This window comes from Hermetia illucens, chromosome 2 (genome assembly GCF_905115235.1).
Source record: "Hermetia illucens chromosome 2, iHerIll2.2.curated.20191125, whole genome shotgun sequence".
Taxonomy (NCBI): domain Eukaryota; kingdom Metazoa; phylum Arthropoda; class Insecta; order Diptera; family Stratiomyidae; genus Hermetia; species Hermetia illucens.
The window spans coordinates 124762127-124781281 of record NC_051850.1 but is presented as its reverse complement, the minus strand read 5'-3'; the positions used below and the strand labels follow the sequence as shown (position 1 = coordinate 124781281).

At 43.0% G+C, this 19155-nt stretch overlaps 3 protein-coding genes across 4 annotated transcripts; 2 read left to right on the top strand and 1 right to left on the bottom strand.

The window, feature by feature from the left end:
• Window positions 1-1366: 1366 nt before the first annotated feature.
• On the top strand, window positions 1367-2577 carry LOC119649968 (uncharacterized PE-PGRS family protein PE_PGRS3-like). 2 transcript variants are annotated; one of them, XM_038052405.1, is made up of 3 exons: window positions 1367-1502; window positions 1564-1914; window positions 2041-2577. In XM_038052405.1, exons 1-3 carry the CDS (start codon window positions 1422-1424, stop codon window positions 2455-2457), a joined length of 849 nt encoding a protein of 282 aa, XP_037908333.1. In that variant the 5' UTR covers window positions 1367-1421; the 3' UTR covers window positions 2458-2577. The 2 variants fall into 2 exon arrangements, with proteins under 2 accessions (XP_037908333.1, XP_037908332.1); XM_038052404.1 differs by having other exon boundaries at window positions 1564-2577.
• A 5025-nt stretch (window positions 2578-7602) lies between these two features.
• Window positions 7603-8831, top strand: LOC119648707 (uncharacterized protein DDB_G0290685-like). The gene is made up of 2 exons (XM_038050514.1): window positions 7603-7734; window positions 7826-8831. Exons 1-2 carry the CDS (start codon window positions 7657-7659, stop codon window positions 8705-8707), a joined length of 960 nt encoding a protein of 319 aa, XP_037906442.1. The 5' UTR covers window positions 7603-7656; the 3' UTR covers window positions 8708-8831.
• Window positions 8832-16615: 7784 nt separating this feature from the next.
• On the bottom strand, window positions 16616-17489 carry LOC119648926 (glycine, alanine and asparagine-rich protein-like). Its single transcript, XM_038050832.1, has 2 exons — window positions 17378-17489; window positions 16616-17255 (listed from the first exon to the last, which is right to left on the bottom strand). Exons 1-2 carry the CDS (start codon window positions 17486-17488, stop codon window positions 16665-16667), a joined length of 702 nt encoding a protein of 233 aa, XP_037906760.1. The 5' UTR covers window position 17489; the 3' UTR covers window positions 16616-16664.
• Between the last annotated feature and the right edge of the window lie 1666 nt (window positions 17490-19155).

Sequence of the window (19155 nt, the reverse complement as noted above, 5' to 3'; positions counted from 1 at the left end):
GCATCTTCGAATTTCTGCCATAGAACGAATAAATCTGCCTCGTCACATCGGAGGCAAAGGCGTGTTAAACGTTATGACACAACATCATCTCCAAGTTGACTCGCGACACACTTATTTTTACAACAAGGGGGAGGCGACCCCCTTTCATTAGACTATTTGTAATGCAAATTGCGACCTGACTCCACTTAAAGGATCGATCTTTCAATCCTGTGAGTGGAGTGAAGGTATACCAGTAGCGGATCGATGAATGAAAATCGAAGGCAATGTACGGCAAATATGCGAATTGACACTGACATTCATTTGTCGAACAGACGGTTGTGGGCTGGGGAGCACTTTACGGAGATGGAGGGATTTATATGTGCCATTCATCCAAGCATATGATAAGAGAGCGAGTGGACAGCGATCAGTGTAAAAGGTGTGGTTCGCCGTAAGAGAAGTTGGACTATCTGATTTCCGGTTTGCACAGCAAGGAAAGGTTTCCCAGTGCTTGATGGCAACCAGATCGCGGAGATGGCCCGTATTGAACTTGGAGGGGTCAACGTTCCGTTCCTATGTGAGAAGATTCATTAACGACACCCTCTTTCAAAACCGATGTTAGCCGCTGCCAGTCCATCGAAAACTAAATAGCAATCTTATGGCAGACCCTGTATTTGAATAGAATACAATAGTTGTCGAGGCGGGGAAAGTTGTAGAAATCCACAAACCTTTCACCGTTGTTGTTACAGTAGTTGCTCATAGAAAACCTCCTTCTTCTTTATGCTGGGGATTATGATGCTCCTTAGCGTGGGCTGAAATTTCGCAGTCAAAATTCTGTTAGAAACGAGCCTCCAGGTCATGAGAGCAGGCGATGACTGCCACTAACTCCATCAGATTTGTGCCTGCTATCACACTTTCCAGCGTGTAGCAAGAATGAGAGGAGTATTTTCCAGGTCCAGGCCTTTAAAGCAAAACTACCAGAAACCCGTTTTGACTAGCCAAAGGTCTTAGCCGTAAGATCAACCCCTATCTGGTGGGTTATTGTTCCAGTAGCAGGGTATCAAATTAGCGGAATACTAGCCCATAAATTTCCATCGTTTTAGCCCTATCTTATGGGATATCGAATGTCGAGTAATGTATATAGTTTTGTGTCTCTAAGTTCATAGTCGCAAAGAGTCTAAAAACATTTCACCACCTGCCTTGCACAATTTGTTTTTCAGCTCCTCAATCCTCGTTATATATTTGAATTCAGGTAATTAATTCATTTTCGTTCATATTTGCTGATTATGTTTATAGGCAAGGCACATTCATAGAGACATTTGTGCAAACAATTCTTGCATATTAATTATTAAATTGTAAAAAATAGGAAGGTATAAAAGCGCATTGTCCTCACGTAGAAGATAATTTCAGTTTGTCTTCACAACGGTCCCACTTCCATTGTGAAGATGAGAGCTTTGCCTTTGATATTTGCGGCACTAGCCATATTGCTGCCCTCAATATGGGCAGCCTCAATATCTGATCTAACGGTAAGTTTTGAAAATGAATGAAAACTGCGGACACTTAATTCATACTTTCGTTTAACCTCAGGATAATGAATCTGCTCCTGTAGAGTATGCTCGCGCGGTTCGGCAGACAGATGCTGGCGAAGGTACCGTGTCTAACGATGGTGAAGGTGATAGCGAAGATGGTGATGCTGGTGATGGGGGTGATGTTGGCGAAGGGGATGACGCTGGTGAGGGTGGTGATGCTGCCGAAGGTGGTGATGCTGGCGAAGGCGGTGATGCTGGCGAAGGTGGTGATGTTGCCGCCGGTGGTGATGCCGGCGAAGGTGGTGATGCTGCCGCCGGTGGTAATGCCGGCGAAGGTGGTGATGCTGCCGCTGGTGGTGATGCTGGCGAAGGTGATGGTGCTAGTCAAGGTAGTGATGGAGCGGATGGAGGCAATGAAAATGTTGCAGGCGAAGGGGACAATGGAAACCAGGGAGGAGCAGGAGATGATGGAGCTGGTGGAGCTGGAGGAGACGCTGGAAACGATGGCGCTGATGGAGACAATGGAGGTGCTGATGGTGGTGATGATGTAGGAGATGATGGAGCTATTGGAGACTATGATGACGGCGGGGCAGATGGAAACGCTGGTGGAGATGTTGGAAATGGTAACAGTGGGGGGAATAGCGGAGTGAGCGGAGGTGGAAACAATGGCAGCCCAAGTGGTGGAAGACGTCCTATTCGCCGCCCAATTAGACGTCGTCCAATCCGGCGAAAGCCGAATCGTCGAAACAAGGTTCGTCGTGGTAAACGCCGACCAGCACGTCGCGGACGAAAGCGCCGACAAAATCGCAAAAATCGACGACCCAATCGCAAAAATAAGAAACGTAGGAATCAAAAAGGAAATCGCAAACGTAATCGCCGTAACAACCGAGGAGGTAATCGGCGAAATAACAACCGTCGTAACCGCCGCAATAACCGTAAGCGACAAGGCTAGCTCACAACATGCAATGTTTTCGAATGGCGTAAATAAATTAGGATAGTAAGTTCACGAAAATACATTTCACTCCAAAGTTCAACTCTATTTAAGATGTGAATTTGCTGTTTACAGAGGCAACTTGACTATTTTTGATTATTTATTTTTCTGATGAAAATCCAAATCCAATTCCTGCATCCAGAAAGTTCAGAATTCCCATAGCCTATTTCTTTCCTTTTCACAGGGTAAAGTGATAGCAATGATGAATGGACGTGGAAAAGCTTCTAAACAACTTAAAGTAAAAACGTTAGGTTGACTGGGTTGAAAGATTTGGCGGCAGCACCCTTGGAGAAAACCCTACTGGAATATCTCCTTTATGGTTTGAGGAGACCAAGTGGCTGCATAAAAAATACAGGCTCGCCTCCTCCTTTTCTTAATATTGGCTACATATGGCGAAACCACTTCCCGAAATTTTTATCATCTAGTTGCTCCATTAGCAATGTCCCATTAGAAGCCCAAATAACCGCAAGGGACTTACAAGCGAATCAAGGAACGTAAGGATTGAAAGTTCTTTCCGCCACTGCGAATGGGGCAAACATAATGCGCTGAAGCTCCGGTGTCGTTGCAAATCCCGAAGAAGTGCAGCGTGGCGTGCGGAAATTTGATTATTGCGCTGGTCAGAGAGCCAGAAGCTGCCACAAGTAGCAACAATTTCAGAACCCTATACCGTATTTCATAAGAACTGGTTCGATCGAAGATGTTAAGAGTAGGCCCTTCACCCATAGCTGAGCAGCAAAAGAGTTGGAGGGAACCTTCCACCATGCATCCCATTCACTTAACATCAACAGTAAAGTTATTTTTTGGTAAAGGTAAGTCACCGAAACATGTAGATAAGATCTGTCCCTTCAAAATGATCTCGCCCACCAATAGCCCCAAGCAGCTCCAAGTCGCTGCGGTTGATGATTTCGCTGCGAAACGATTTAGTGTAGTTCCTGTAGTTTCTACAGAGTTAATACTTGCACTCATTTGGTAATCATGGGCATCCGAAATTCGCTCGTAGTGAGTGTAATAATTGAAGGTGCTTCCCGCTACCGTGAAGATACTAGCTGAAAGGTTAAAGGTAAAGGATCAGATACCACTTCGAAAACTTGATCGTTGGAATGAAAGTTGACTTCCCTTCTAGATTCATTATTGTGGAACAGTGTTGGGAGTTGAAATCGCCGCTTTAACTACTCTCCGTCGATTTGAAAAAAGCTTTCAATAGCGATTCCTAGGGATGTATGCATCGATATATGACAGCGCAAAATGTCGCGCGCTGTAACGAGCTAAAATATCCAAGGAATTTGAAGTCGAGTGATACCATCCTTCCTTGTTATCAGTGACGTCCTGCTTTTTTGTCCAGCGACTGTGAAGAGGATCAATGAAATAAGACATCTTTCCTTAAACATCTCGGCTACACTCCTGCCAACCATCTGCTGTCTCATCGAGCTTTGACGGAGCCCATGTGCCTCTTTTCCAAGCCATGTTACTTGGAAGTTCCAAGTTGTCGCAACTTATGACTGCTTCGTATCATCGAGGTATTCTAGTCCGAGATAATAACAAATATGGAACTTCTTCGGTGTACGGAGCAGATGCTCATGGACGTGGCTGAAGTTTAAGGGGGTTTACAGCCAATTACAAAAAATTATAGTAATATACTGTTATTAACTTTATTTGAACAGATATCGGTATGGAAGGTATTTCGGAGCCCAGGTACCATATAGTGGCAGCCTCCTGATTTTATTTCAGATTTTTCGGTTGGGTAGTTTCTAAGAATGCCCCCCTGAAAGAAATGATCACTTTCAACCCCCGCGCTCCCCACCTTTCCAACGAATGTCAAAACTACCGGTTTCGAAAAGTACTAATCGAGACCTTTAATTTGATACCCCATATGACTATATTTGATGAAAAAAATGTTACACCCCTCTTTTGCATGAATGGGGACCTCCCTTAAATTCACAGTTCCCACCACCAAATTTGGTGTCAATCTTTATAATCATACCGACCCATATGTCTTTTGGACACGGTGGGGAAAACGTTAGAGCGGGTAATCTATAATAGATTACTCCTGGTTGTTGAGAGCCAAGGCGGCCTTTTAGATCGGCAGTATGGGTTCCGTAAAGCCAGATCAACCATTGATGCCATCAAATCGGTTACTGGCTTGGCCGAAGATGCAATTCACGGAAAGGGTAGTACCAGCAAATGCATTCAATTGGGCCAGCTGGAATCTAATACGGAAATCTTTAGCGAAGGTTGGTATTAACGCCTATCTCGCTGCTATCGTCGATAGTTATTTAACTGGTATGACACTGAGGACGGACCCCAGGAGTATGCTGTTTCCGCAGATGTATTGGGCCCACTACTGTGGAACATCATGTACAACGATGTATTTAATCTTCCCCTTCCGAGGGAAGCCACAGTGGTTGATTACGCTGACGACATAGCGCTGATTGTTGTCGCAAAACATCTCGAAGATGCTGAGTTATACTCAAGCGATGCAATCGGTGCTGATCTGACACTTGCGAAGGAAAAAACAGTAGCGGTCCTCATCACTAAGCGCCTGTATTGGAGTTGCGAAGCATATCATCACTTCCAAGCAGACCATCAAATACTTGGGGGTGGTGATAGACAGGAAGCTTAGCTATAAGCAACATGTGCGGTATGTTGCGAATGATGGCGAACGTGGGAGGGTCACGGCATACCTCTAGGTTGCTTATAGCCAGGGTGGTGACCTCGATCATGCTCTTTGCAACCTCAGTTTGGAGGCAGGCGTTGTGGATATCAGGGAACGCTACCAAACTAAGTTCAGTCTACAGGAGGACAGCCCTGAGGGTATGCTGTGCCTTCAGGACTGTCTCAGATGATGCAGGACTCGTCATCTCAAGAATGATGCCGATTGACATCTTGGCTGATTAAGTGACCTGCCCACCGTTACCTATTGAGCCGTATTTTATCCACAACCAGACAAAGCGTGGTATCGCTCATAGATTTCGTCATTATGTAGGCTACAGAATCGTCACAGGCTCATTCCTGCCATCAAAGAGTGGTTGGAGAGACAACACGATGAGATTAATTATAATCTCACCCAGTTTCTCACGGGGCATGGATGATATCTCCAATATCTTCACAGGTTTAAATTGGAGACCTCACCCAACTGTCCAAATTCCGATGGAGTCCCAGAGGACCCAGAGTATGTATTCTTCCTCGTCCGAGATTTGTGGAAGAACAGAGGAATCTAGAGGAATCTCTAGGAGAGGTACTAGTACTAGAAAATCTGGTGCCGAAAATGCTAGCACATGAAGAGAATTGGGATGCGGTCAACTCCATGATCGCATCTATCCAAAATAAACTGTGAAAAGCAGAGGAGAGGAGAAAAACGCGGTCACGTGCGCCGCGTATAGAAGAAAGGACTAAGCTAAAGTGAGCTGACTTCGCCCCGTGATGTAATACCTTAGGTGGTTCCGCGGGGCAGGGAGGGAGGGAGTCGGGAGTGGTTTTAGTGGGTAAATATCCAACACGCTGGTGTGTCCAGACTAGTGTCTTTTGAAGATTTCGATCACAGGGCGAATGAAGGCCGGCGACTCTACGACAAAACGTATGTTGGAGAGTCTAGCGCATTTTGACGGCAGCTGGCACGGTGGGAATCTATCGAAGGGTGGCAAAAGCGATGGGACGAGTCACAAACTGGTCGTTGAACATACCGCATCATTCCGGATATTCGGAGATGGTTTGAACGAAACCATGGGGAATTAAGCTACGAGTTAACACAATTCTTAAGTGGACATGGGGGTTATCGTGCTTATTTACATCGATTTGGTCACGACGAGTCACCATGCTGCCCAAGATGTGGTAACGTGGCTGATTTAAAGGTTTCTCTCATTACAATACTATGTTTCTGGCTGACCGCATCGTTGACACTGGGTACAGGCTTTCCTCTGCAGTGGAGAACATATCTTCCACAGATTTCCCCAAGGGGAAACATGAATCTCTTGAGGTCTCCAAAATACGTGCTTCGGCGACGACCTGATTTTCCAAAGTTGCGGGTGGACTCGAAGTCCGTGGTTCCTTGACACTTGGAGAGCTACAATCCATTGGTTCCACCTTCTTGTGTTTTGAACACCCTTAGTTGTGTAGTAAACTACTACAGACCCCTCCACCTGTTCAAGGAGCAGATTCCGGTATTATACTTTATGCTATCGTTATCATACTAATTCTTTATACTTTATGCTATCGTCTACACTTGCCCCAATTTCATACTTCTAGGATGAATTCAACGATGGTTTTCCACCATTCTAATTGAGCAGATATCGGAATGCCTGGATTTTGGGAACTAGATTTCATAATTATGCCCTTTGGCTTCGTCGTTTTATTTAGGTTTTATGGTTGAATAGTTTCGAGATGTCTTTCACTTTTTGGGTCAAGCATTTTGATCCCTTGTTTCCGCAATATCAAAAATAAAATCATTCTCAATTTTAAAGTTAATAAAACAACTCTCAGGAGAAGGGCGTAGGGAAAATCCAACAAGATAGGGCACCCACAAATCTTTGAGGTTCAGATATCTTAAATAATGCATTATTCTAAAGTAGATATTGTCCGTAGGCAAAACAAATACACTTCGCTCGTGTAGGCAAAACGTTGTTGGTTCACATATTCACTGGCAAACTTAGCAAATGTAACATTATTTCACCCTCGGAGACTTTTTGCAAATTCAAAGACGACTCTAAAAACAGAGAGCGTACAGATTCCTTATTGAAGAAAATCATAGCAAAGTATCTGTTTTAAATTTAAATTTACTGCTTATAGTGGAATAAAGTCTAGTTGTTTTAAGGTTCCACCCTTTCAAAATCACATTACCATATGACTCTTCGACGATGCCCTAGGTACTGCTTGGGTCGAAATCTTCAATCTGCTATTTTAGTGCTTCCTACCACACGCAAATGTTGTGTAATCAGACGGCGATTGTTTGAAACTAAAACAATTACCAATTTTGCTGCCTGCTATATAAATTTACTTATATTTGGCATTTCAATGTACAATGCGTCTTTTTATAGAAATAGTGGCCTTTTGCGAGACATTTGAATAAATATATTTTTTTGCAGGTAGACAGTATAAAAGGCGGCTCTCCTTGATTAAAAGGTAGTTGAAACGTGTCTTCACAACAATCTATTTGTCACTGGGAAGATGAAAACTCTGCCTTTGATTTTAGTCACTTTGGCCTTACTCGCACCAACAATTTGGGCGGCCTCAATATTCGAATTCGTACGTATGGCCGGGTTTATTAATGGCTTCTTGGAGAAGCGGATATACTCGTAAGACTCACTTGGATATTTTTCGTTTTCACAACTTCCAGGATAACGAAAACTCCCTAGCAGAACATGCTCGTGCAGTAAGACAAGCAGATAGCGAGGGAGGAGCAGATGATTATGCTGACGATTACGATGAAACCGATGAAGGTGAAGATGCTGAAGAAGGTGGGGAGGCTGGTGTCAGTGACGCCAATGAAAGTGGCGAAGCTGCCGGAAATGAGGGCGCTGCTGCAGCAGGGGAAGATGAAGGGAAAAGTGGAGACAATGGTACCACTGTAAGCGATGGGAATAACGAATCCGATGGAAGCAACGTTAATAATGACGCTAATGGCACCAGTGAAGTCGGTGATGACAATACTCCGGGCGTAAGCGAGGGAAATGCTGGAGATGGTGATGCATCCGATAACAGTCAAACCGATGAAGGCCAGGAAAGTGTCGGAGGTAATGAAGCTGGAGAAGGCGACGGAGACAACGTAAATGACGGAGACAATGGGAATGACGGAGATAACGCCAATAATGGAGACAGTCCAATCACAGAAAGCAATCAAAGCAGTAGTGACATTGGAAACGCTGGCAACACCAGTGGAAACGATGGTTCTCCCAGCAAACCTGCTCAAGGGGCGAATGACGGTAGTAAAGGACAAGGAGGCAAACGTCCTGTTCAGGCACCTAAGAGGAATCCCGCAAAACGAAAACCTAAAAAACCTAGCCGCGCAAGTGGAAAGGCACGACGTCCCGCACGCCGGGGGAACAAGCAACCACAAAAGGGTCGTCAAAATCGGCGACCCAATCGTAAAACTAATGCCCGAAGAAATCAGCCAACCCGGGCTACTCAAAAAGTTAATAAACAAAACAACAAACGTAAGCAAACTAATCGCAACAACCGTAAACAAAATAATCGCAACAACCGTGCTCGTCGAGGTTAATTATTAGACATCTTAAAAGTTTAAAGGGGCTGACTCCCTGTCCCTTTTCATGTTGAACTTTGTGAGGATTCAATAAAAATTGAAATTATCTACCCAAAGAACCGAAATATACATTTACTCATAATTTATCCACTTTTAAAAATCAAAAATCTCTTTCTCTGTTTTATCTGAACTATTTTGAGAACGATAGTTAATGACATCTTCCTAATTTCTTCTCCACAAACTTTTTTTTGCAGTGACTGGAAGAAGCGGATGATGGTTCAAATTCTAAAGAAGGGCACCGTGTTGAGGGTGAAAAGTTATTTGCATGCTTCCTTCTGCCATGACGATAATAACTAAAATTATTCAAGTACACATAGAGAGTCGAGCAAAAGCAAGCTGCTTTCCGTTGCTTTCCTGCACTGATCAATATTTTGCGAATCATTAAAGTTGCACTTATTCTTCATCGATTCCTTTCGACACCGAAAAACTAATAGTTATTATAAGAACGATATATGATAGCGTAAAAGCGTACGTGGTGCATCGAAGTAAAATTTCAAAGGAATTAGAGTTCAAACCGAAGTCCGACATTGCATGCGATCAGCGATACTATTCCTTCATACTTGTGCAGGGGACGTTGAGGGTTTCAATCGACCATTCCTCGATCATCTCCACTAGATTGATGAGATATGTTTGCTCTTCCACCGATCAAAGGAGCTTGACTGTGAATTTAGAGAAGGAGGCAAGCAAATTTGAATTGAGTTGTGAAAAGTAGTGAAAGTTTCATCACTCCCCCCACAGAACCTATAGGCAGTTGTTTAGGATATGCGGGATCCTAAGTCCACATCCACATGATGGTGGACCGGACCAAATGAGGAGCAACTTACTCCCACGTTTTAACTCATCAGACGCTGCCCCACCTCTGCCCTGGGAGCAGTGTGACCGAAAGTGCCAACAGGTGGAAAAACGCTCCCTTTTGTCATCGCAAAAATACGACAAGGTTGCGAATTATATTGGACTAAAACACCAGTTGGCCGTGCCAATCCCCGAAGATGCCCCTAGCTTCTCTTGCTGGTAATGACCTATAAGTCCTCCAATTATGATCCTAAAACACTTCTTTGTGAGGTTTAAACCATGAAGACCCTGGGCTTCTCTATTCAGTATACGGTTCTTCTCCATTACTTAGTATCATGGCTATGAACTACCTCCCGAAAGTGGTTCTGATCCATATAAGGACGTCTCTGTTTCTTTCCTGACCAATTCATCTGCTGCCTTATAGCCTTTTAACCCAATGTGAGCCAGAACGCAGAGTATGTAGACGTTAGTGTGCCAGCCAAGTAGGCCAGGTAATCAGTTGATGGATTAGGTCGTAGGTCACAATCCGTTTTCAATTTCTTGTCGGAATGAAATTTCATTGTCATGTTATCCCTTAATATCAGTAATTGGGATTATCATCATATTCGGCGATATCTTCAACTTGAGCTTAGATCTGTTTTATCGTGTTCATTAGCTCTCGTAGGAGTTCACCAACTACCATGCTTCACAACAACGGTGATAGTACACCACCCTGTTTATAACCCTGCGTTCTGTAACATTTTGCACGTCTTCGTGTCCTTCATATATATCCCAAAGCAGGTTCAGCACACCCTTGCCATCCCTCTGAAGTGTTGCTGGGGAGATATCATCCATTGCGAGTGATTGCAATAGTTTAGAAATTCCCACTAGCCATCGGAAGCTAGAGTAAGCTTCCGAGCAAACTTTATTTTGCTTTTCATTCATTTTCCTTTTTAAGGTTTTGTGTAAACACAAAACCTTATTAAAATCGGTTTACTGTCTGTCTGTCTGTCTGTCTGTCTGTCTGTCTGTCTGTCCGTCACACGCATTTTTCTCGGAGACGGTTGTAGCGATTGGCACCAAATTTGGTGGAAAGCTGGGAACTGTGCACGCTCACGCATACAGTGAGTTACATCCTTTAATGATAAATTTAAGGGGGGTCCCCATACATGCAAAAGGGGAGTGTAAATTTTTTTTTCATCAAATATAGTCATGTGGGGTATCAAATTAAAGGTCTCGGTTAGTACTTTTCGAAGACGGTCTTAGTTTTGACATTTGTTGAAACCGTGGGGAGGGCGGGGGGTTGAAAGTGACCATTCCTTTACGGGGGCCATTCTCAGAAACTACCCAACCGAAAAATTTGAAAAAAATCAGGAGGCTGCCACTATATGGTGCCTGGGCTCCGAAATACCTTCCACACTGATATCTGCGCAAATAAAGTTAATAATAGTATATTACTGTAATTTTCAGTAATTCGCTGAAAGACCCCCCTTAAGTTCATGCTAGGACTACGAAATTTCGCAATAATATAGGATATAACATAGAGCATGATGTTACCAAGTTTGGTAGAAATCGCACTATTACTAACAAAGTTATAATACGTCAAATTTGTCGCTTCTTTGCAAATTCAAGACTATGAATGTCAATATCATCCGAAAGTGGATATTCTCACATAATATCATATATACATATATTACGTGCTACGTACTAAGAAATACACAAAACCTTTCGTACCTGAAGCGTCCAGCTTCCGGTTTCCCGACTTGTTTCTCTTTCTATCTGTCATTTGAATGTCAAATAGAATGCCATTGTCTTGCGCCGTCAAATTGGATCCCGGCAAATGAGTTTTAACATGCGATGTACCTCCTCATTTTTAGTAAATGTCCACTTTTCTTTTTCAGACGGGCAAATGATATTATCTTGCTCTTGGCTATAAACATTCGCTTTGCTTTTCTAATCGCCCTGCTGTGCTTCGAAGGTCCTTTTTTTGTTCCTCGGCCAAAATGGTTGGACCTCTGTTTTCAATCTGGCTGGTTCCTTTTTTATCAGGATGCATCCTCATGGTGGCTGTCTTAACCGGAGAGCTGGACAAATATGCGGCAATAACAATTCTTTTGCAGTATTTTTCCACTTTGTCCGCCAACCTTTAGATTAGCCATGTAATTGCTCAGGTGCGCAATCTGTTTTCCTGTATATTTGTATTTTGCTCGCTTCCAGAGCTTTCCTCAGTATCAAATTGTATCACACGATGATCCATCAAAGAGAGTTCCTTCTACTCTAATTTCTGAGAGTATTCCCTAAAGTTATGACTAGTACCAGTTGTGTGGTGATGACAAATGGCGTTTCTTACATTATATTCTTCTAACATAATTGTCGTCATCATCATCATCAACTCCGCAATCATCGGTATCCGATCTAGTAAAGAACTTAGTCTTAGTAAGGAACTCCAGACATCCCAGTTTTTCACGAAGGTTCACCAATTCGCGATAACAAACTCCTAAGAATAAATTCAACATTAATATCGCCTCTTGCCAAGGTCTTGCTATGTTCGTTGCCATCGCAGCCAAGAGAAATAGTACGACTGCCTCTAAAGTTCTCTCACCAGATTCTAATGGCGCTAAGACAGATACAAGATTTCCGGTCTGAAACTTTAAAAAGTATACATTAATATTTTAATTTGATTTTAAGAATGATTCATGTCGATTTTTCACAAAGGGAATCCCAAGCCACCTTCATACTTTCTTTTGACAGACAACGAATCTGTGCCCGGCATCACTAGGTTTCTTGAGCCAATAGTATCTCAACGTTGTCTTTTGAAACTACCCTTACTATCATTTTACTTTAAATGCTACTTATGCATGATGGAGGTTTATCTGGACAATCTTTGTGCTGGCCATTGGTTCCTTTAATCCTTGGAGCTTTTCTTTAATGACTCAGTATCCTTCTCCTCTACCGACATAGGACTTTCCAGTGATTCGTTGTCCAAATTGAGCACGTATCAAACTTTAGTCTACCCTCTATTTCTACTTTCTTCCAGCCTGGCAATTTAAAGACTGTGATCGTGACCCTTCGTCAGTATTTATTTATCTATCTATCTTTCATTATTTTTAAGGGGGAAGTATATCTTGCTTTGATTCCTACCAGGTGGTCCGTCGTTTCAAATCCTTCAGAGACTTTCTCGGTTCTTATTTCGCCGTGCATCCGCGATGGCCGTGAGGCGGTAAAGATCAAGGTTGCGCATACAACGAGATTCACAGGTAACAAGTGCATCAGATTACCGAAGATTCGTATAATAAAGACAAGCTCCCTAATCCTTGCATCTTCAAATCTCTGGGATTCAACTGGGGGGTAACCAAGGAGAAAGAACTTCAACTGAAGAGCCAAACGTTTTTAATCCGCATAACGGGAGATTACCTGGTAGCACTGGAAAGGGCAGACTATAAAGTGCGGTTCGGAATCAGGAATGCAAAGTTAAAAGTGACCCGCTCCGCGAAACTGGCCGACGATCTGGCTCCAGTCGATGTCGCCGACGAGGACGGAAGATCGCCTACGCAGCTTGATCACGCTCAGGATAATGCAGATAAATCTACCGTACTTGAAGTATGCCTGAGTTTATTTGCTGGTTTGTCTCCGAGAGAAAAACAACGAAGTGACATTAGTATAGGAGCCCTGAATCAAAAGAAGCCGAACCACCAAAGGCTTGGAGCCTTTGAATGAATATGACAATTTATTCCACCACACAAGCGACATTGATTGGAGCAGACCTAGAGCATGTATGCTAGCCACAAAAACTTTCACGCTTTTCTGTGTTCAGACAAATTGGAACAGATGGGAGCGGAGGACGTGAATCTCTCCTCGACTTACATAGCTCACGACCGATCAGCTCCGCCGGAAGAACTACAACATTTCATGACCACCATCGCAGTAAAGAAGCTTCTGCAGTACTGCTCGGAAGAAATTATCAACATATACCTTCCTCCCCCTGAACCTTCGGATATTGGACAGCGCTACGGCTAAAGCAACATCCTAGATATAGTGCCTCTAGAACTTTTGACATTTTCAACTGGTTACCTTCCACACAAGCGGGCTTCACGAGCAGATTCAACTAAGATATACTGAAGAACCGACGACTTACTGCAAGCTTATAACACAATGTTCTTCACCGATGAATCAAAGATGGTCTGTGAAGTTGGTGCGTGAGTTTTCTCGGATACACAAAGTGGAGCCGAGTCATATGATCTCCAAAAATTCGTCAATGTACTCCAGTCAGAGGTACTGGCAATACTGCACAAATATCAATGTGTAGGGCATAATCCGATCCCATCGGTATTTCGCACCACTTAAAAGCCACTGAATTCAGGCGGCCAAGGTTAACCACCAGAAGGATTTAGTCCACTTAAAATAAAACCCGATCACGAGAGCTTTTACGCTGCCCAAAGCACCGACCTCAAGAGGACGATGTCATCAGACTCTGGATATCCCGCATTTTGCATTGCCAAAACTGCGAAATGCACAGAGAAACCCTCCGAATATCGTCCCTCAGCTCTAATTGCCAGGCTGCGGGCGCTAGATAAACAATTCTTTCGAGACCCCGAATGCATCTCTGGTTGCAGATCAAGACGGCTTCTATCTTTCGTGCATGCTACGAGCTGACTGGTCCAAGGCGCTTATGGAATCAAAACGGCGCAGCGCAGCGCTAATTGGGCTCTTTAGAGCTGATACTTACCTATCTACTCCCACCGCTTTCAGCTGAACCATGTTTTTATCGATTTTGCGCGGCCATGAAAGAATTTGGGGTCGCATTAAAATTATTAAACCTCAGGCTGCCCCTTACAAGGTGCGAGCCCAAATTTAAGCAGCAGGATTACTTTCTAGACGTTTCATCATCACCAATGGTCTAAGATAAGGGAATGCTGTATCATGAATTCTTTTTAACCTTAGAAAAAGTGATCCACGATGCTGAGATAAACGCTACAGGCACTATCCTTTTTAACTCCACCCAAATGTGGCCCTAGGCTGACGATATTAACGTAATGGGATCACAAATTGCACAAATTACTCTCATTCAGATGGAAAAAATGGTGTGAAGGCTTGTTCTGCACATTAATGAATAATAATTATAATAATCGTTAGCGCAACAATCCAATTGGACCAGGGCCTTGAAATATGTTAGAGCATTTCATTCAAGACCGTAACGGTACACTACAGTAGCACTGATCGTGGCAACCCTTATATATTTCTCAGAGACTTGAGTACTTATCAAGGACAATTTCGAACTCTTAGACCCATTCTAAAGGAGGAACTTTCGAAGAATTCCTGGTCCGCTGCAGGAAGATAGGCGATTCCGTTGATGAAATAGCGCCACCAAGACCGTTTGGTTTTGGATAAAATCCTTCTCAATGGATTGCGGTAGGCAATTCTTCTAATTCATATGGGTAAGGATGAAAAAGTCCAAGGTTTGGAAGAATATAGAGTAACAATGTAGACCTAGGCGCTAAGGATATCGAATCGGTAGTTCCCAGCACAAAACCAGGGATTGAAATTCCTTAGTAAGGCCGGTTACACTGTTTTCCACCGTTGATGATCAGGAAGAAAACTTTCTACCGTATCCTTCCCCCAATATTCTTCCTAGAAATTTTAGCTTGACCGCAGACAAGGCTTTCTAATAGATTTCCTTCCGTTTTTCTTTTCGAATAGCTTGTGCAAATCCATTTAGGAAGTTTTCAAATTCACTGTTTGGATATAAAGAGAGAGTGAATTAATTTAAGTTGTCAGTCCATTATTAGTTTAGATTACTCCATCTCAGACTCAGACTCTGTCGATCATCGCAAACACTATGACGGATCAAGCAAGTGTGTGTGTGTTTGAGGTAGGGGAGAGGCAAAGCCTCTGAGCACTCAGAACTTGGTGGTGTATGTCTAACGGTTTCGTTTATATATCGCAGGATTTCTGTTAGTGGATGTGATGCTACCCGCTGCAGTTGGAGCACATCAGCACCAAAAATCTGATGTCTAATGCGTCCATAGGCGGGGCATTCACATAGAAAATGATCCGTGGATTCCGCTTCCTCATTACAAGATGGACACGTATCATCTTGGATAATTCCTATTCTGAACATACGCCCAGATAGTTAATTATGGCCAGCCAGAATGTCCACAATACTTCTGCAAATCTTCCTGCTTTTCGACAGGATAAACTTTGCAGTAGGTTTGTTTGGTTCTGACAGGAAAAGTTTGGTCTGTCTAGCAGCATTAAGGCTTCGCCGTCATTATAAGAAACGCTGGTTCCGTTTCGGGCATGGGGAAAGTTGAAGCCTCTTTTGTTAAGACATCCGAGATTTCATTTTTCTCTACACTACAATGACCAGATACCCAGAGTAATTCCACCGTAGTGAATCTAGAAACAGAGATCAAATCAAACAACTTCTCTCCTCTGGAATTGTATTTGCATTCACTACCAGATCCTTTAGTTCTTGCGTCGGCGGAGGACACAAAGAATCATAGGATAAGTAAGCAGCGGCAACTATGATGTTTCTCCTCCTACCATTAACCAAGCAGTGAATTTCGCCAAAGCAGGTCACAAGTCTTGTTAAACAGGGAAAGAAGAACACTTACAATACCGAGAAAATATAGACTGAACAGCCTTTTAGAGGTCCTAAGAAATTGTTGAAAAGAAATTTCCATAATATATATATATAGCCCCAACCTCATTCAGAAAATGACAATCCTAGTCCTAAAAGTACTAACAGAATTATGGGCTCTGTCCTGTCTAGAATATCTGATTGAGTGCTATGTGGAGATAAGCCGCATTTAGAGTAATTTGTACTGTTCTAAGCATATTCTATATCAGTTGGTACGACTCAAACAGAATATAAAAAACATTAGCTACATTTTAAGTTAATGACATGTTCCTTTGACAACCATTGATGCTGATGGTGGGCTTCCTTTAATTGAATTTAATTTGATCATATTTGAGCGAAATGAGGGAGCACACATTTTCGGAATATCTAAACTCATTGCAATGATATTCTGGAAAAAAAAAATTTCAGTTTCATAGCGTATAAATGGCTGGCAGAAGCTAAAGTAGATGAATCAATAACTTACTATAAATACGTTTATTTCAAACGAACTAAAAAACAGTCGAATCAACCGCGATTTCTGTTTCCACCCCTTTGCACGCTTCGATTACGCTGAGCTCGTTGATTATTTCCACGACGATTTGCACTATTACCCCGTCGATTACCACGATTTGGTCGTCTTCCACTGTTTTGTCGTCGATTTCCACGACGACGATTTCCTCGAGAGTTTCCACCACGTCTATTACCTCTGCGGTTATTACCACGGCGACCATTGCCACGTCGGTTGTTCCTACCTCTATTACCCCTACGTCCATTACCTCTACGGCCATTTCCTCTACGTCCACTGGCTCCTCCTCCGTTACCCCTACCACCGCCTACGTTGCCTCCGCTACTCCCGACTCCATTTCCGCTACTTTGTCCATTGCTAGTGCTTGGGCTAGTTACACCGCCCCCAGTATCCTGGCTCTCATTTGATACCGTGCCACCATCTCCACCGGTGCTGTCACTACCTCCCCCATTAGAGTCGGTGTAATCTTCACCTTCACTGGTTCCAGCATCGTTGCCGGTTCCACCCTCACCTGCCTCTGCACCAGTGCTAACACCAGGGGTTTCATCAGCTTGTCGGGCTAGTCGAACATAAGGTTCGGACTCCTCTCTCTGCAGACCGGAAATAAAATATAATTCGTAAATATTCTTCAAAATTCGTTTTGTATTGAACATAAATATGGGCAATTCTCTAGATAAACTCTGAAGGGTAGTTACAATCTTTTAGCACTCACATCAATCGGAAATGTAGAAACCCATATAGATGGCGCAAGTACGGCTAATACCAATATAATCAGGGGTAGAGTCTTCATTCCGCTGATTGAAAGCAGGAGAACTGTAGCCATTTCACCATCAAGTTTGCGTTTTTATAGCTATTTTTTGTTGCCTTATTATTTTAAACAAATATTTGACAAAGGAAGTGAAACACTTTCATTATATATGCTTTTCTAATAACGAAAACAGCGTGTGCAACTTCAATAGTGGCAGACGAAAGCTAACACTGCACTGGTAAATATAGATTTCATCCATATTTCGCTGTGTTTAAATAATTAGCATATGCTCCTCCAGAGAAGAAACAAATGTATCTACAGCGAATGAATAAGTAATTACGACTGATTATGGCCTGAAAGTCTTTGAAGAAATCAGAGAGGTGCAAGGAGGGGTAGGGGACACTATTCAGACGTGTGAGTTGGTGGCTTATTCTGCGGTGGAAAAGATAGTATCTGGGTTCTTGGTTCCCTGGCTGTTAACCCAACGCCCTCGTTTTATTCTGCTTCACCAGGATATGTTTTAACTTTTTTTTTTCATTTTCCAAGAGGCGTTAGCTCACTTCCCCTGGAGAAGCGGACTAACTCGAAACAGACTCATACCTTATATTTGTAGTGACGCCCATATCCAGTTCAGGTTCGACTACTAAGGAGCAGAAATCTAATAAACCCATATACCAACCTCTTTATCGTCAAAAATATTCGAGTGTTCTGGTCGTCGTATCTGGTTCACCTCATTCAATCGACGAAGCTTAAACAACACCTAGTGGCAATCCCATATTTACTGGCATGATATAGCCTAGTATTGTTATACTGGCTGAAGATTGAAACAAATTTGAATGGAATGAATTGCAAATGCCTTCTCTCCTAATATGATCGCCAGTTTTTCGTTGGATTAAGCTAGTTCCATTCACGGATTTTCCGATAGTACTTTTACATATCCTTTGAGCTGGGGTGTAAGAATAGGTATGCCGTGATCGAGGAGAAGATCTAAGACGTTTCGTATTAACAATGCTTCTCTGTCCTAGACCTTCATGAAGCGCATCGTTTGGGGTTCCCTGCCTTCTAAGGGCACCCACAATTTTCACGGCCTAAGGCTGTCAGAAAAAGATCTCCCTTCTCGAATATTTAAGAGAGGGGAAACATGGATTGAGGGTTCGAACTCTCATGGAGCTTCCCTCCCATTTGCGACGCTCTGGTTTTATCGTTCCATGCACTCGTTCAAACGGGATTTTTTATTTTTCTATTTGAGCTCCGCATCATTTTATATTTCGGGTCCGGCGCGGTCCCAAGCATTCGGCAAAGGATTCATGATAAATTTGCTAATGATTGTAGAATCCAAAAAAATCCTACTCTCGCATTCCTGAGCCGGGCTGGTACAGATACGTGCATGAGCGTGTCGAGATACTTTAGTGGAGTTTTATTTCTTTTGAAATTGTTAATCACAAAACCGTTTGAATTTTCCGAGACCTTAAAATTCATGTAAATATTCTTCAATTGTAACATGAAACTAAAACTTTCAAACATTTAAAAATGGTGATTAATAATAGAGACTAACGGTCTCGTCCAGGGCAGAACCAACTCATCAGACAGTGCCTCATTTCTGCCCTCAATGAAACCGATAGTCCCTATTTTTAAATGCTTGGGTGCCATACCCCAAACGAGGGATCCGTGGACCAAAAAAACGTGAGAGTAAGTTGCTCCCCTTTCTGGACCAAATGGACATCTAGCGGATGTGGACTTAG

What these genes read in the sequence shown, in the direction of transcription:
- LOC119649968 (XM_038052404.1), top strand. Translation starts at nt 1,422, where the DNA reads ATGAGAGCTTTGCCTTTGATATTTGCGGCACTAGCCATATTGCTGCCC. An exon ending in CCTCAATATCTGATCTAACG is followed by an intron (nt 1,503 to 1,563) that starts GTAAGTTTTGAA and finishes GTTTAACCTCAG; the next exon opens with GATAATGAATCTGCTCCTGT.
- LOC119648707 (XM_038050514.1), top strand. Translation starts at nt 7,657, where the DNA reads ATGAAAACTCTGCCTTTGATTTTAGTCACTTTGGCCTTACTCGCACCA. An exon ending in CGGCCTCAATATTCGAATTC is followed by an intron (nt 7,735 to 7,825) that starts GTACGTATGGCC and finishes CACAACTTCCAG; the next exon opens with GATAACGAAAACTCCCTAGC.
- LOC119648926 (XM_038050832.1), bottom strand. Translation starts at nt 17,488, where the DNA reads ATGGCTACAGTTCTCCTGCTTTCAATCAGCGGAATGAAGACTCTACCC. An exon ending in TTTCTACATTTCCGATTGAT is followed by an intron (nt 17,256 to 17,377) that starts GTGAGTGCTAAA and finishes TCCGGTCTGCAG; the next exon opens with AGAGAGGAGTCCGAACCTTA.